A 16,553-nucleotide genomic window follows, 5' to 3' on the forward strand; every position below is an offset into this window, starting at 1 on the left:
CAAAACAAAAACAACATAAAAAAGACACCATTTGCCAAGTGAGTTATTTGTTCCTAAGAGTATCAAAAGTGCAAAATATTCACCTTCTTTTCAGACCGCTCTCTAAAGTTTCATCCTCCTCCTTGACAAACTGAGTGGACAGATTCACAGCTGCCACACTGCATTTGTTTCCAAGGGACAAGGTCAGGCATTTGGATGCGAGCAATTATTTCATCTGTAAAGACATTCTGCATCAGCTTTTAAAGAATTTTACTTAGGAAAAAATTTGAGTGTCTGCTTCCAATCTCTTTTCCCAAACAAAGCAAATCACTTAAAACACAGTTAGACCTCATTTCTTTTTGAATCAGGAAAAACGTGTATGTGCTGAACGAGGAGGCAATCAGCCTATTAATTTGAAAAGTACGGCCAAATTTTCACGGTCGGTAGGCGATGGCAGAGAGAGACCGTGGTGCTTAATGGAAGTCAAGGTGGTCTTATGGAAACGCTGCTGACTCATAGCTGACAATCTCTTAGACAAATTATGCCACCGGCACCTGGACGATAAAAAAAATATTTGTAAGTAGGTGTGTATTCTACAAAGACTTGTTTTAGGCCAGTTTTCATCCCCATCCGCTAAACATGATGCGTAGTCTCTATCATCAACCAGAAAACCCTACTTCTAAAAATAAAACAACATTGTCAGTCTCAACATATTCAAAGGCCAGGAAGTTAACTTAAAGCTGAAATTAGGTCTGTGTGATTACACACAAGAGGGGAAAAGGTGGCATTGGCCGAGTGTGACAGCGGCTCATACATTTGACACAAAAGTAAACAAATTCATGGGAACGTTCAGGAGGATAGGCTTGGGTGGTCAAGGGTGAAGTTCAGTCGAAGTAAAACCTCCCTAGTGTCCTCTTGGGGGACATCTCTTTCAGCCCCAAACAGACCAGTGGAAGAATTTGCCAGGAATGTTTCTAATCCTATTCTCACTTTCCTTTCTCAGTGCAAAGGAGGGTGCGGCTAACTGTCCGAAGGTGCTTTTGATTTCAATGGGAAACATTTTTAAAGTGAACAAAGCTGGGGAGATTCTGTTTTCAGAAATGAAGGTCATGAATCCCATTAGTACCAGAAGTTAAAAATCAAAGCCCACCACTGAACCAAAACACCACTCGCATCAGCAACGTGGCCATAAGAGACCTAGAAAATAACTCGGAGGATGGTGCATCGAGGAACCAAATGAGTCCCTTAATCACGCCTGCCTGGGCCAGGTGCCAGGAGGTACGGCCACCAGAGCAAGCATCCAATTTTTAGAGGATCATGTGGAAAAAAAATGCAGCCTGGCAGTGATTTCGTTCTTTCTTTCTTTTTTAAACAAAGCTACAGACTCCACGGAAACTACAGGAACCCCTGGGCTTAAATAATTAATTACTTGCCACTGTAGCTCAATATCTAAATTATTCAGGATCCAAATCGCTTAGTTTCAAGCAATTATGATTAAAGAAATACTAACTCAGTAAATGTCCCATCACTGATTCCGACCCTTCTTTTCATAGAAGGGCAAATTTACTCTGACAGAACTGACCACTCTTGGAAGTTGTTCAAACTCCACTGGTGGTTCTGCCCTAAAAAAAAAAAAAGAAAAAGAAAAAGAAAAAAGACAAGAAAAAAGGCAAGCTCTCTAGCTGGCTGGTGTGATCCACTGTGCACTGCAGCTCTGCAAGCTGGTTGCTGATGGTGGGTCGGACCCTGTTACTGGTGAAGCAGTTGTTGAGTTAAGAGTGAAAGCAACTGAGATATCAAAATCTAGGCCAGAAGCTCAAAGTAAGCCTTTTGCCAAACAGGAGTCTAGAACAAGTCTTGGGTCACTTGTCACAAAAGAGAGCCCAAAGTTACAGCACTTTGGGGGTAACAGTGTTCAAAATACAATTGTTGAAAAGAAATTTTAAGTTCCTTGATACAAAGACAGGTCTGGTAGTTTACTAAAGAGACACAACTAGAGGTTCCTCGAGCCTGATTCATGGCAGGTGGGAATGAGGTGTCTTCATTGAACATCTACTGGCTTCTAGCAGCTTATCTCTACGTCCGGAGAACAAGGTCACAAATCATGGCTCCTAAGATTCATACCCTAAAACTGACAGAGGGAGAAAGGCATGGGAAAACGTACGCGTGAATGGCTCAAAGTCATTACAGTACTTCCTGCCGTGCAGATCCCTCCCTGGCGACATCTAGTGCTGAGGCGGCGGCCGGGGGGACACCACCGAGAGGTCACTTCGGTCACTGCCCAGCCCTCCCTTCTTTTGTCTTGGGAAGGAAACCAAATTCACATGCAGAGCCCCCACTTATCCCCAGCCTTTTAAAACTCTGGCTGCCAGACTGGGGCAGGGGGATACCCCCCAAATATACTTTTAGCCACTGACTACTGGAAAAACTATCAAATGTTAAGGTTGCTTGGAACCGGGCCTCTTTCGGGATGCAGGGCCTAGAAGCTGCCGTGGGCTGTCCGGGTGACGCAGCATGCACCGGGGCAGAAGCAGAGCGGGGGTGGGAAGTGACCCGACCAGCACTCCGGGCTCGCGAGGTTCCATCTGGGTACTGCTGCGGGCTGGAGTCCCCAGCTTCTCCCACAGCACAGAGACAGGACAGGGGAGCGAGGTGTGAGCATGTGACGGGACGGGACGACAAAAAAAGAGGGAATGAGCAGTCTGTTTTAAATGGTGTGGCATTCAAACGAGGGCGAAGAAACCCACAGGAAGATCTTTTGATCTGGGGGATTCAGCTTGAGGTGTTTTTCACTCCTAGGTTAGAACAGGACAAAGGAAAGATTCTTCTAGCCATTGTCCAGAAGAATAATCTAGAATCTATTCTCTGTCCTCGGTGATAGGTTGAGTCCTGAAAAGGCCTGTTCGCAGGGGCCTATTAAAAAGCCTGAAGAGTTTAAGTCTCTCTTGAGCCCCTCTCAGTCTAGTTCGGGCCACGACGGGATATAAAACCTCTGTAAGGAGCCTTCCAGCAGCCGCTCCATCCATAAGGACAACTTGCTCAATTTTCCTTTGACGGGCCTGGGTCCAAGGCCACAGGAAGGTTTCCCCCGCGATTCGCCCAGATGGAGGGAAGAGTCAAGGGCACCGCCAGACCCCATGGCTTCCTCCTCTTCCACTGCTTTCTGGGGCTTGAAGAGGCAGAAGTATTTCTTGTGGCCGTTCAGGGCCAGCACGTAACCCGTGTAGTCCCGTTCCATGAAATGCTTGTCATACTGGTTTGGGATCGGGGCTGCATCTTGAGCAAACTCCAGCAAGTACTCCAGCCATTCTCTGTGTTTGTCGAGACTCAGGAAGGAGAAGTGCAGGCAGCTGCTCCTGCCGGAAGGACAGAAGAAAGACTTAGGGCACATCCTGACGCCTTTAACTGCAGGGGACACGGATGCCTCAGTCGGGTTTCAAGTGGCAGGAGGAGGCGTTGCGTCGGGTGGGGCCTGGAGATGGGCAGAATGGGGGATTCCCCTGGCGCCTGAGGGCTGCTTCAACACGTGCCACGCTCTGCTTGCCCCATCGCCCCGTCTCCTGCTGGGTGTCCCGTGTCCCTCTCGGTGTCCGGCTTCAGTAAAAACACACGAGAGCGACAGGGTAGAGCTCCCTGAAAGGCTCAGGGAAGAAGCCGGGGGCAGGGTGGGGGGAGCTCTTCTGTTCAGAAGCATAGGGACAGGGAGTCAAGGGGAGAAGAGGTCACAGCCAACATCTCGCTGCAAGCAAGGAGCCCCCCGTGGTCAAGGGGAAAAGGGTGAAACTGTCCTCCAGTTCCCCCCTCACCCGAACGTGCCCTCCCTTGCTCTCCCTCCCACGAGCTTACCCAGTGAATGTGTAGACCTCCAAAGCGAACTTCTGCAGTAGGCTGGTCTTGGTGGGGTCTGACAGGATGAGGACCACGTTCATGTGGCCCGGCCTCAGGCGGACCAGGTTACTGGTGTATGTCACGTCTGTGAGTTCCGTTACCTCCACGAAGCCCTTTTTAGGGATCTTGCTGTGGGGAGATAGTGAGGAATTAAGATGTTATCAGGACAGGGGAATGCCATTACTTTGGGGAAAAAAAAAAATAGGAGGAAGAAAATGCTCTGTTCCAACCAGACTAGACAGGTTATTTAATATTCTCGAGTCTGGCACCCTGGCAGGACAGGGACGGTCCCTCCTCGGTGGCCCTGGGCCTACGAAGAGCCTTTCAGATGCTACTGTTCAGCTGGTGGAGAAGCGGCTTTAGGACCGGATGAAAGCGCTCACCACGGTTATGGTGATGCACCCTTCTCTGCGTCTGGCTCGTCTAGTGGCTCTGACATACTTTGCCTCCTGCCCCCATTATTAAATTTGAGATCGAGAGCCTGCAGGTACTGAGTAGAAGGTAAGTAGGTCCTGTGTCTAAAGGCCTACGGGGTCTCAGTAAACACTAGCCAGCGGCTGACTTGCCCCTAAATTCACATCTCACACACAAGGAGGTGACCCCGAGTGCGTGTATAGACTGGTTCTGGAACACCGCTCTGTCAGACCAACTCGGCCTGTGGCTCTCCTGCCAGGGTGGTGTGGTGGGGGTGGGTTTGGTGTCCCGTTAGAGAAACCTGCTGTTTTCTTTGGTGAAGCTTGGCTCAGTCTTCCCGGCCTTCTCGTGGACTTCCTCTTTATCTGGAGGGTTTGACTCTCGCTCGTCGTTCGAGTCGCTAAAGTAAGAAACAAGGAGTTTAGGGGCGTCTGGGTGGCTCAGTCGGTTAAGCATGCAACTTTGGCTCAGGTCATGATCATGAGGTTGGTGAGTTCGAGCCCCGCGTCGGGCTCTGTGCTGGCAGCTCGGAGCCTGGAGCCTGCTTTGGATGCTGTGTCTCCCTCTCTCTCTGCCCCTCCCCCGCTCATGCTCACTCTCTCATTCTTTCTCTCTCTCTCAAAAGTAAATAAACGTTAAAAAAAATTAAAAAAAAAGAAACAAAGAGTTTTACAGAAGGAACAGTACAAATGACCCCGAGGTGTGGGGCCCACCCTTGGGAAATCCCACTGAGAAGCCACACAGGCATTTACCTGAAAGCCTGAACGATGACTGTGCCAAAGAGGATGAAGAGGGCAGAGAAGACCAGGGACAGAAGGGGCATCATTTCCCGCCTAAAACAAAGGGAATAAACCCTGGTCAGCTCTGGATGGGCTGCTGTGACCTCAGTTCATGACACGAGGTATCTTCTCCCTGGCTCAAACAAAACCAAAAAAAAAACCAAAAGAACAAAACAAAACAAAAAAAACCAAAACCAAAACCAAAAAAACCCCAAACCAAAAAGGCTTCGTATCAATAAACACTTTCTAGTCTCATACAAATAGAGGTTCCTTTTGAGGGTGAGGGTGGTGGTGGGGAAAGCGGACAGTTTTTCCCTCACCATTTTAGCTCAGACTGCTTATTCCAAAAGCTTGATATTACGGGGAGCCCGGGAGGCTCAGTCGGTTAAGCGTCCGACCCTTGATTTCGGCTCAGGTCATGATCTCATGGTTTGTGAGTTCGAGCCCCACATCAGGCTCTACACTGACAGCATGCAGTCTGCTTGGGATTCTCTCTCCCTCTCTCTCTGTCTCTCCCCTGCTCATGCTCTCTAAGATAAACTTTAAAACAAATAAATAAAATTTTGATATTTTGTCTCAACGTAATAGGTTCTGCTTAGTAAGTTCTGCAGAAGGAAGTCAGAGGATTTACGTTGTGAATGTAGGAGAACATTCTGATGTCAAGGGTGGTATCGGTGGCTAAAAAGTCTGTGGGACTATTGCCTTTATTATGATTTTTTTCTGGCCAGAATAATTCAGACATGGCCCAAAGGGGGTAGAGCAGGAAGAAAAAGGTGACCTTTCGCAATTTCCTCTAGGACCGGCGCTCTAAAATTTAATTCGCCCACCGACAGTCCTCCAAGGCCTGCCATTTGTCAGGAGCTGTGCTGGGTGCCAGGAATCACCGACGTGAGGGCGACGTGGCTCTGTCCTTCAGGAGCTCGCGGTACTTTGGGGGGTGGGAGTGGGACATGCCTCCCTTCTCTGGTTAACTCACTGACGGGTTTGTACGTCTCTACGCCGGCCCCCGTGTGGGCCAGGCCCTGGGCTGGGCATCAGGGGCGCCTCGATGGAGAGGACAGGTCCAGGCTGTGCCGCGTGCAAGCACGGCCCCGGGTGATCCTTTCTCACCCAACCAGTGGGAAAGGGTCAATCAGCAAACACGTAAAAAGTGAAGTGACTGCAAGAAAGAAAAAGGGAACGAACACGTGTTGGAAACGTGTACACGACCTGCCACTTGTCTGGATCAAGTTTACACTGAAATCGAAGGACAGAGTTTTCAAGAGAAACACAGTGGTTCTACTAGCATTGGAGAGAGAGAAATTCAATGTAGCAATGTTCCCACCAGTTGTTGTGAAATATGCTGTCCCAGCAGTCCGAGATGTAGTCGGAAGCGGAGTAGAGCCACCGGAGGAGGAAGATCTGTTGGGAGAGAAAACACACGTCGGTCAGGACGGGGCGCCTGAACCCCAGGGGGGAGAAGTCCTTGCCCACGACAGCGTGCTGCCAGCCTCTGCTCAGGCTCCTCACGAGCCCTGCCCGGAGCCCCCTCTCCTGGGCCACGTGCTTACAGGGGCAAGTTCATCGGTCAGGTCGGGGAGCACTGCCTCCGAGGACAGGAGAGCGGGGTCTCTGCGCAGCTGGTCGAGATAGCCCAGGAGGGTGAATTTATCGCTCTCACTCCCTGTCCAGGGAGCTTCGAGGGTTTTATATACTACCCTTCCTCCCGTGGTGCGCCTTTCCAAGATAGACACCTGGCGGGAAAAGAGAGGAAGCCATCAGAAGTCTTTCCAAAAGAATGGGAAGTTCCTGTTTGGTCTTTTTTCGGGGGGGGGGGGTGGAAAAAAGGATACAGTAGAGTCAGCAATGAACTCAAACACGGGTATGGATCGGTAGAAAATATGTGCAAGAGATTTACATTTTTTTCTGGCAAAGAAACTATGGTGACTTTCCACAGCTTTTGCTAAAAGTTAAAGCTCTTTCTTCCGAGTAGACTTTTTTCTGTAACCTCTGACTTAATATAATAAAGAAACTTTCTCGTTTAGAGAGATTTTCCATGATTACCAAAAAGATGACAAAGAGAGGATTTAATGCTTCTGTAGAGTGATGACAAAGGAGGGGAAGGGAAGGAGAGATCAATTAAAATGAAGTGAAAGGAGGCAGAAGTAAAGGAGGGAGAAATTTTGAAAGCCTTTTACTGGTGGTCTAAGGAAGATTTTACAAAGTAGGTACTCTAAGACTAGACCCGGCATGGGGAGAAAAACTGGGGAAAAGAACTGACACTCCTGAACCTTTACGCATAGGAAAGATGCTTTCTGTGAAGGTCTAAGGCTGAAAATCTAGGAGGTGAAATCCCCAAGGTCCAAGACTGTTTTAGGAGTAGGCTTTCAAAACAGGCTCAGAGATTTCTGGACCCCTGGAATCTGTATTCAAAACTCCCAAAGGAGGAGGAAACAGTATCAGGCGCCATGAGCTTGTCAAGAGCTCAGAGTCAGAAGAGAATCCACGACTCACCGCGGATCTTCCTGGAAACGTATCACTGTCCGGTACTAAGGTGGTGGCAAACTCCTGCTGCCGGTTACTGTAGATGTGCACGAATCTCACTGTGTCCTGCGTGTTTGCCAGGGCAAAGGACAGGAAAGCCTCAAAGGGTTTCCCCAGCTTGGTAGCCTCGGGAGTCAGTAAAACCACACAGTACCTGCACAACAACAAAAGAGAAGACTTTATGAACTGATCTCCGAGGCCAAGGCTAGGATCTGCGACGGCAGGTGAAGGCGACGAGGAGTAGGCGCTCATTTTACAGACGAAAGCCGGGTGTGAGAAGGTCTCCAACGAGGGATTTCCAAGTCACCGATGACCTGTTCTTTTCCAGACTGGTGATGTCTTCCCCAAAGCAAACTTTACCACACTTAGGAATTTCTTTCTTTCTCTCTCTTTTTTTAATGTTTATTTATTTTTGAGAGAGAGAGAGAGAGACAGAGAGAGCAAGCAGGGGAGGGGCAGAGAGCAAGGGGGGCCAGGGGTCGGAAGCAGGCTCTGCGCCAACGGCAGAGAGCCTGACGCGGGGCTCGAACTCGCCAACCGTGAGATCATGACCTGTGCCCAAGTCAGCTGCTCAACCGCCTAAGCCACCCAGCTGCCCAGGAATTTCTTTCAGGGCAACGGCTCTGAGTCCTTGACGCAGAAGGGCTTCCAGAAGCCAACTGTTGTAGTTCTTCTGCCACAGGCAGGGTTGTTCAAATCTATCTTGGGCTGGGTGTCTCTGAGCCTCATTCTGAAGGGCTTCCTTTGCAATCTTTCCAAGGGTAAGTGTAGCTCATCATTTATTCATTCTCCAAAATATTTTTTTTTAAATTTTATGTTTATTTATTTTTTGAGAGAGAGAGAGAGAGAGAGAGAGAGAGAGAAAGAGAATGCAAGTGGGGGAGGGACAGAGAGAGAGGAAGACACAGAATCCAAAGCAGGCTCCAGGCTCTGAGCTGTCAGCACAGAGCCCTGTGCAGGGCATAAACCCACGAACTGGGAGATCACGACCTGAGCCGAAGTCAGATGCCTAACCGACTGAGCCACCCAGGCGCCCCTCTTTCTCCCAAATATTTAGGAAGCACTTACTGTATGCCTGCTAAGATGGACAACGTTCTTGCCCTTGTGGAGCTTAGAGTCTAGTGGGGAAGTTGGACCACACATAAATAGATACATCGTGACAAGCAGTAACTAGTGTTATGAAAAAGAAGAGGAGGAGAGAGAGAGAGTCCAGGGTAGGGGGGGAGCCACACTCCATTAGACAGATTGCTCAGGGACACGTCACCTCCCAGAGGTGAGCAGAAGCCTGAAAGAAAGGGGTCAGGGCACTCCAGGCGGAGAGGACCTCAAGATAAAGACCCTCTGATGGAGAGACTGGGCCCAATACGCAGTTCCAGTAAGATCACTGGCTGACGTGTGGAGAACCGCGTGGAAGGCACAAGAGGGGTATGGAAGCAGAGACTGGTTAGAAGGCTAGCACGGTCTCTCGATAGGTGCCGGTGGCCTGCTCTAGGGCGGCAGGGGCAAAACAGGTGAGAACAGAGTGGATATGGGAGATTTTCTGAGGGCCACATACACAACAATCCTCAGGGTCCGGGATATACTTCTTTATATCGAGCTAACGTCTTTCTTCTCTCTTAGTCTTATAAAGGAATAAAGGAATCAGACAAATCTGGAAACCGGGAAATTTTCTCACTTTAAATCATATTTTAGTTATATTTTCAAGTAAAACGAGCAGTACGCTTTCCTTTCCTATCTAGACACGTCTCCCAGTGAACTAGCCCTACATTTAAAGCCATTGATTCATTCATCCGAGAAATGTCTAAAAAGACATTTTCCCTGTATTTCCAGACTTTTCAGATGCCCTGTAGGAACAAATGTGCCTCGGCCTTCCACTCCCTGCTAATTATCTGACCGTTTCCTCAGTGTCCTACAGCTCCCTAGGGTTAGCTGCTGCCCCGGCCCGCTCCTGGGCCTCTGAAGGCTTGCCCTGTGTGCGACGCTCTTGTAGGAGCAGGGACTCTCTCGTACCTGTGCTTCTTTAAAGGGACCCAGACTGTCCCTGACAACTGGCCCAACTCTGTTCATCCTTCTGGCCTCAGCTAAAGGGCTGCGAATTAGGGAGATCCTCTCTGCCCCCTGGGCCAGGCTGGCACCCTGGATTCACACACCCCACTACCAACAGAGTGGGCAGTCGGTACGTGTTACCTACAGAGAAAGTTCTGACCGTCACAGCTAGATGTTTAATCGCCCTGCAGAAGAATGTGCCGTGGCCTCTCTATTGTAGCGACAGACAGGGACAAAGCCTTGAGTCCTTACTTCCTCTGTCGGTGAGACCGTTTCACGGGGCACAGCTCATGGAACGACTTCTGGCTGGTGAGCCTGGCTACCAGTAGATACTTGTTTTGGGTGATGAAGTCGTCAATGACCTGCTTCTTCATACCTCGGGCCTGCGGAAAAACCAACAAACAGTTGATTTTTAGTCCCTCTGCTCACTGCCAATGGGCTGTACGTAGAAGCTGAAAAAAAATGTGGCTGACCCGGGAAGTTGTAATTTGACGTTGTATGGTGACAGCAGATGGCAGCCACGCTTGTCGTGAGCACAGCACACAGGGAAGCAGGGTCACTAGCTTGTACACCTGAAACTAATGTCACGTTGTAGGGAAACCGTACTCAAGAAAAAAAAATATAAAAAAGAAGAACTGGAAGAGAAATGTGGCGGACCCTGGCTAAAGTGATATAATAAATAAGACAGGTCCTGTCCGAAGAAATAAACACGTGGGCATCTATTTGACAGTGTGGGGCCGGACGCAATGACAGAACTACTTCAAGTCAAAGGAAAATCAAGTGCTCTTTCCACTGCAGAGTTTTTGTATACTTTTTTTTTTTAACGTTTATTTATTTATTTGTTTTGAGAAAGAAAGAGAGAGCGAGAGAGCGAGCGAGCATGCACAAGCGGGGAAGGGGCAGCGAGAGAGAGAATCTCAAGCAGGACCCATGCTGTCAGCATAGAGCCTGACGTGGGGATTCACCTCGCGAACCGTGAGATCATGACCCGAGCTGAAATCAAGAGTTGGAGGCTCAACCAACTGAGTCATCCAGGTGCCCCTGTATAAGGTTTTATGCTGGCAGATTTAAAAAGTCACTTTGTTTTGTTTTGTTTTTATGGATTTTATTTTTAAGTAGGCTCCACACCCAACATGGGGCTCGAACTCATGACCCCGAGGTCAAGAATTACATGTTCTATGAAATAAACCAGCCAGGCGTCCCTTAAGAGTTATTTTGAATTCCAGGCAAATTTACTTCCATTTAAGCTTGGCAGTGAACTGAACAATTAAAAATAAACTCCAGAGTACCAAGGTTACTAAGTATAAAAGGCAGACTACAAAACCGTATGATGGCCACTTTGTTTTTACTAATTTTTGTGCATTTCAAAGAGCTGAAATTAGACAGACAGCAGCCTGTCTGACCACAATCTAGAAATCCATATAAAATGTCAACTAGAAAATCTTACATTTTAAGAAACACACTTTGAATCACCTACTGAACTAAGAAGAGCTTATCAGATATTTAAAAAATTCTCTGAATCTGAATGACTCATGAAAACGCTATTTATACACGCTGGGGTATAGCTAAAGCAGCACTTGGAGGGTAATGTTAAAAAATGAATAAAACAGAAAAGAAATTAATGACCTAGAGGCCTATGTCCAGAAGTTAACAAGAAACAACAAAAAATATGAAAGGAGAAAGAAGGAAATGATAAAAACAGAGATCCATGAAGCGCAACAAACATAGGAGAAGAAGAAGAAACAAAGAAGCAAAAAAGCTAAAGTTGGCTCTCTGGGGGAGCTAATAATCCAATGGACAAACCTCTGGTAAAACCCATCGTGAAGACAAGACAGAGAGCACAAATGACCATTATCAAGGACGACAAGGAGGTATCACCACCTGTGTTGCAAAAGTTAAAGTTATTTGAGGACTTAGATGAAAGAGAAAAATTTCTAGAAAAATACAGCAGTATCTGAAAAAAACAGAAAACTTAAAGAGTTGTATAACCATTAAAGGAGGTGAATTGGTGGTAGTCAAAGATCTTTCCTTAAACACAAACTCAAAGCCCAGATGGTGTTACAGATGGTTTCCATGAAACTTTCAAGAGGACAATCCAATCTTACATAAAGTCTCCCCGAGAATAGAAAAAGGGAGAACGCACCCACCTCACTTCCTGATGCAAAGCCTCACATGGGCCTCAAGAGAAAGAAAAGTCAGAAGTCAACCTCGTTTCTGAACACAAATGCAAAAATCCTAAACAAGAGTTTAGCAAACTGAATCCAGCAGTATACCCAAAGCATAATATGAGTCATGATCCTGCTGGAGTTATCTGATCAGCTCAAATTAGGCTTAACATTAGAAAATGAATTAATCGGGGCGCCTGGGTGGCTCAGTCGGTTAAGCGGCCGACTTCGGCTCAGGTCATGATCTCGCGGTCCGTGAGTTCGAGCCCCGCGTCGGGCTCTGTGCCGGCAGCTCAGAGCCTGGAGCCTGTTTCAGATTCTGTGTCTCCCTCTCTCTGACCCTCCCCCGTTCATGCTCTGTCTCTCTCTGTCTCAAAAATAAATAAATGTTAAAAAAATAAATAAAAGAAAATGAATTAATCTAGTTGGCACATTTTAGATGATTAAAGATTAAACACAAAAAACCAAGATAATCTCAATGGATGTGGAAAAAACATCTGATAAAAACCAATACCATTCAGGTCAACAATAAATAGAAGGGAACATCCTTAATCTGAAGAGGGTAGCTACAAAATGCCTTCTGCAAATGCCACACTTTATTGGGGAAATGGAGATCAGGAACAAGGATGCTCCCCCACACCCCCCATCACTACATTTCTAGTCTGAGTCACACCAGAGGTCCGCAGTAAAGTAAGAAAAAGAAATAAAATAGGGGCGCCTGGGTGGCTCAGTCGGTTGAGCGGCTGACTTCAGCTCAGGTCATGATCTTGCGGGCTGTGAGTTCGAGCCCCGCGTCGGGCTCTGTGCTGACAGCTCGGAGCCTGGAGCCCGCTTCGGATTCTGTGTCTCCCTCTGTCTCTGCCCCTCCCCCGCTCATGCTCTGTCTGTCTCTGTCTCAGAAATAAACAAACATAAAAAAAAAATTAGAAAATAAAATAAAATAAAATAAAATAAAATAAAATAAGGGCTGGAAGAAAATGAAGCAAAACTGCCATTAATCTCAGACGACATGACTGCAATTCAGCAAACCCGATAAATTATTTAAATCAGTAGGAGAGTTTTAGCAAGACTGCTGGACACAGAGTCAGTGTTTAATAATTAATGATATTGGGGTATTGAGCCCCGAGTCAGGCTCTGGGCTGACAGCGTGGAGCCTGCTTGGGATTCTCCCTCTCCCCCTCTCTCTCTGCCCCTCCCCTGTTCACACGCAATCTTTCAAAATAAATAAATAAAGAAACGTTAAAAAAAATTAACTGTATCACCTAATACCAGCAAACAAAAAATGTAATAACAAAGATACCCTTTCCAACGGCATAAAAAATATGAGGTACCTAGAAGTAAGCTGGAAAAAAAGCATGATCTTTACAGAGAAAATTATAAAAGCTTACAGAGGGCCACGTGGCTGACTCAGTCGGTGGAGGGTGCAACTCGTGATCTCGGTGTTACAAGTTCGAGCCCCATGTTAGGTGTAGAGATTACTTAAAAATAAGATCCTTTTTAAAAAAAAAAAAAAAAAAAGCTTATGGAGACATATTACTGAGCACCTAAACAAATGGCAACAGATCTATGATGCTCATGGGTAGAAAGGCTCAATTTTGTCAAGAGGCATGTTCTCCACAAACTTATATAAAATAATTTTTTTTTCAGAGTTTTATTTGTTTATTTTGAGAGAAAGAGAGAGTGCATGTGTGTGAGCAGGGGAGGGGCAGAGAGAGGGGGAGAGAATCCCAAGCAGGCTCTGCGCTGTCAGCACACAGCCCCACCCAGGACTCGACCTCACAAACCGCGAGGTCATGGCCTGAGCCAAAATTGAGAGTCAGACGCTCAACCGACGGAGCCGCCCAGGCGCCCCTCTCCCCAAACTGATTTAAAGAATCAATACCTAATCAATAAGATCCCAACAAGTTTTCTGTTTGTTTGTTTTGATGGAACTTGACAGAACGTAATGCGTATACAAAATGTGCAAGACACCAAGAACGGCAAGGTGCTTTGGAAGCCACTTCCCCACCCTGCTAAAATCCAAAAAATAAAGTGGGAGGATTTGCTCTGTGAGCTATCATGACTCTTTCTAGATGGCTTCTACCGGAGTACAAAAGACAAACTATAAAGCTTTTAGAAGCTCCACGGAAGGATTATCCTTACTACCTTGCTGTAGGGAAAGACGTCCTGAATAGTAAACAGAACCAATCATAAAGGAAATTGTTGATACAAGCGACTACATTAAAAGTAAGAACGTGTGTTCATCAACATGATACCAAACACAAGAAAATATGCAGAGCATCACTGGTCACATAACTAAACAGTGGAAGGATCTAAACGTCTGTCAGCAGCAGATTGGATACGCTGTAGTATATTCACGCCAAGCTCCACAGACAACACGTACAAACCTCACAAACATAAGCTGGCAAGAGCCAGACGCGCCAGGAATTCACACTCCATGAGTCTAGCTGGATAAGTGACTGGCTACAAACCATCAGCGAAAAGGGAGACAATTCAATAGAAAAAAATGGGTGGAACACTTGGTGGGCATGCCACCAAAGGGGAAGGAAATCCAAAAGGCCCATAATCAGCTTCCTTGTGATTAAGGGAAACGCAAAGCAGAAGTACAAGGAGATGCAGCTACAGACTCAGTCAACTCGGAAACATGAACTTGAACTGGTGTTGGCAAGGACGTGCAGCACTGGAACTTTCGCCCGTGACTGGTGGAGATGGAAACTGGTAACATCACTTCGGAAAACACACCACCTAGAAACGCTAGAGATGTGCACAGCCCAGGGCCCAGCAATGTTGCAACCAGATACACCCTAGAGGCAATGGGTCTCAAAACTTTGTGGTCTCAGAACACCTTTACGCTTTTTTTTTTTCTTTTAAAGATTTTATTTTTTATGATGAACACTGGGTATTCCATATCACTACATTCTACTCCTGAACCAATATTATACCATATGTCAACTAACTAGAACTTAGTAAGTATTTGAAAAAACGAAAAAAAAAAAGATCTTATTTTTTAGGTAATCTTTATATCCAAGATGGGGCTCGAACCCATAACCCTGAGATCAAGAGTCACATGCTCTACTGACTGCGCCAGCCAGGTGCCCCACCTTTACACTCTTAAGATTACTGAGGACCCCAGGGGCGCCTGGGTGGCGCAGTCGGTTAAGCGTCCGACTTCAGCCAGGTCACGATCTCGCGGTCCGTGAGTTCGAGCCCCGCGTCAGGCTCTGGGCTGATGGCTCAGAGCCTGGAGCCTGTTTCCGATTCTGTGTCTCCCTCTCTCTCTGCCCCTCCCCCATTCATGCTCTGTCTCTCTCTGTCCCAAAAATAAATAAACGTTGAAAAAAAATTAAAAAAAAAAAAAAAAAAAAAGATTACTGAGGACCCCAAAGAACTTTTAATGTGGCTTTTACCTATTAATATTTATTAGATATAAATTAGACAAATTTTATCTTTTTTTATTTTTTATTTATTTATTTATTTATTTAAAAAAAATTGTTTTTTTTCAACGTTTATTTATTTTTGGGACAGAGAGAGATAGAGCATGAACGGGCGAGGGGCAGAGAGAGAGGGAGACACAGAATCGGAAACAGGCTCCAGGCTCCGAGCCATCAGCCCAGAGCCTGATGCGGGGCTCGAACTCACGGACCGCGAGATCGTGACCTGGCTGAAGTTGGACGCCTAACCGACTGCGCCACCCAGGCTCCCCTTTTTTTATTTTTTTATTATTTTTTTAAATGTTTATTTATTTTTGAGACAGAGGGAGACAGAGCATGAGCAGGGAAGGGGCAGAGAGAGAGGGAGACATAGAATGTGAAGCAGGCTCCGGGCTCTGAGCTGTCAGCACACAGCCCGACGCGGGGCTCGAACTCACGAACTGTGAGATCATGACCTGAGCTGAAGTTGGACGCTTGACCGACTGAGCCACCCAGGCACCCCAAATTAGACAAATTTTAAACATATTTAGCAATTCATTAGAAAATAATAAACTCATACATGTTAATGTAAATATCTTTAAGTGAAAAAAACCCAATTTTTTCCAAAATTAAAAATGTTTAGTCAGCAGAGTAGCACTGCTTTACATTCTGACAATTCTCTCTAATGTCTGGCCTCAGAGAAGAGACAGGTGGGTTGGCATATCTGCTTCTTTTCTTTTCTTTAATGTTTTTATTTTATTTTTGAGAGAGAGAGAGAGAGAGAGGGAGACACAGAATCCGAAGCAGGCTCCAGGCTCTGAGCTGTCAGCACAGGGCCCGATGCGGGGCTCGAACCCACCAACGGCGAGATCGTGACCTGAGCCGAAGTCAGGCGCTCAATGACTGAGCCACCCAGGTGTCCCTGTCATATCTGTTTCTGTGTGCAACCTGTGGTGATATGTTGTTTTGGCTGAAAAATCCAGCCTCATATAGATACACAGTTGGAAAAGGGAGGTTTAGTTTAATAGCTTTTTTTTTTTTTTCCGGATAACTGTGGATATTCTTTGCTACTATGTAAAAATTCGATAGAAAGTAGTTTGTTAAAGGTTAGTTGCTATCTGGATTCAATGGACTTTAAAAAAAAAATTTTTGTTTTAAGTAATCTCCATGCCCAATGTGGGGCTTGAACTCGCGACTCTGAGATCAAGAGTCACATGCTCTACCAACTGAGCCAGCCAGACACCCCTGGATTCAATGAGTTTTTAATACTTTGTTAAATTCATAGTCACTGAACACCTTGCACTTAGAATGGATCTTTTACTCACGCATGATTTTTCTTTTTTTTTTTT

The 16,553-nt window shown here is 46.4% G+C and overlaps 1 protein-coding gene across 5 annotated transcripts in view; it reads right to left on the minus strand.

Annotated features, from left to right (window-relative positions):
• The window catches only part of DNAJC16 (DnaJ heat shock protein family (Hsp40) member C16), a 45,689-nt gene that overhangs the window by 1,217 nt on the left and 27,919 nt on the right, over nt 1-16,553 (minus strand). For 4 of the 5 annotated variants that reach the window (XM_047082868.1, XM_047082870.1, XM_047082869.1 and 1 more), the window contains 8 exons: nt 9,882-10,012; nt 7,554-7,737; nt 6,611-6,793; nt 6,385-6,461; nt 5,034-5,114; nt 4,583-4,681; nt 3,826-3,996; nt 639-3,335 (listed from right to left, as the gene is read on the minus strand). In XM_047082868.1, coding sequence (XP_046938824.1) covers nt 2,936-3,335; nt 3,826-3,996; nt 4,583-4,681; nt 5,034-5,114; nt 6,385-6,461; nt 6,611-6,793; nt 7,554-7,737; nt 9,882-10,012 — 1,326 coding nt within the window. In that variant the 3' untranslated portion in view covers nt 639-2,935. Of the gene's footprint in view, nt 1-83; nt 3,336-3,825; nt 3,997-4,582; nt 4,682-5,033; nt 5,115-6,384; nt 6,462-6,610; nt 6,794-7,553; nt 7,738-9,881; nt 10,013-16,553 lie in introns of those variants that run through there. The other variant, XR_006962648.1, reaches the window with a different exon arrangement.

This window comes from Lynx rufus, unplaced genomic scaffold, assembly GCF_022079265.1.
Source record: "Lynx rufus isolate CCGP_SWC_20201006 ecotype Redwood Valley unplaced genomic scaffold, mLynRuf1.p SCAF_2, whole genome shotgun sequence".
In the NCBI taxonomy this organism is placed as follows: Eukaryota; Metazoa; Chordata; class Mammalia; order Carnivora; family Felidae; genus Lynx; species Lynx rufus.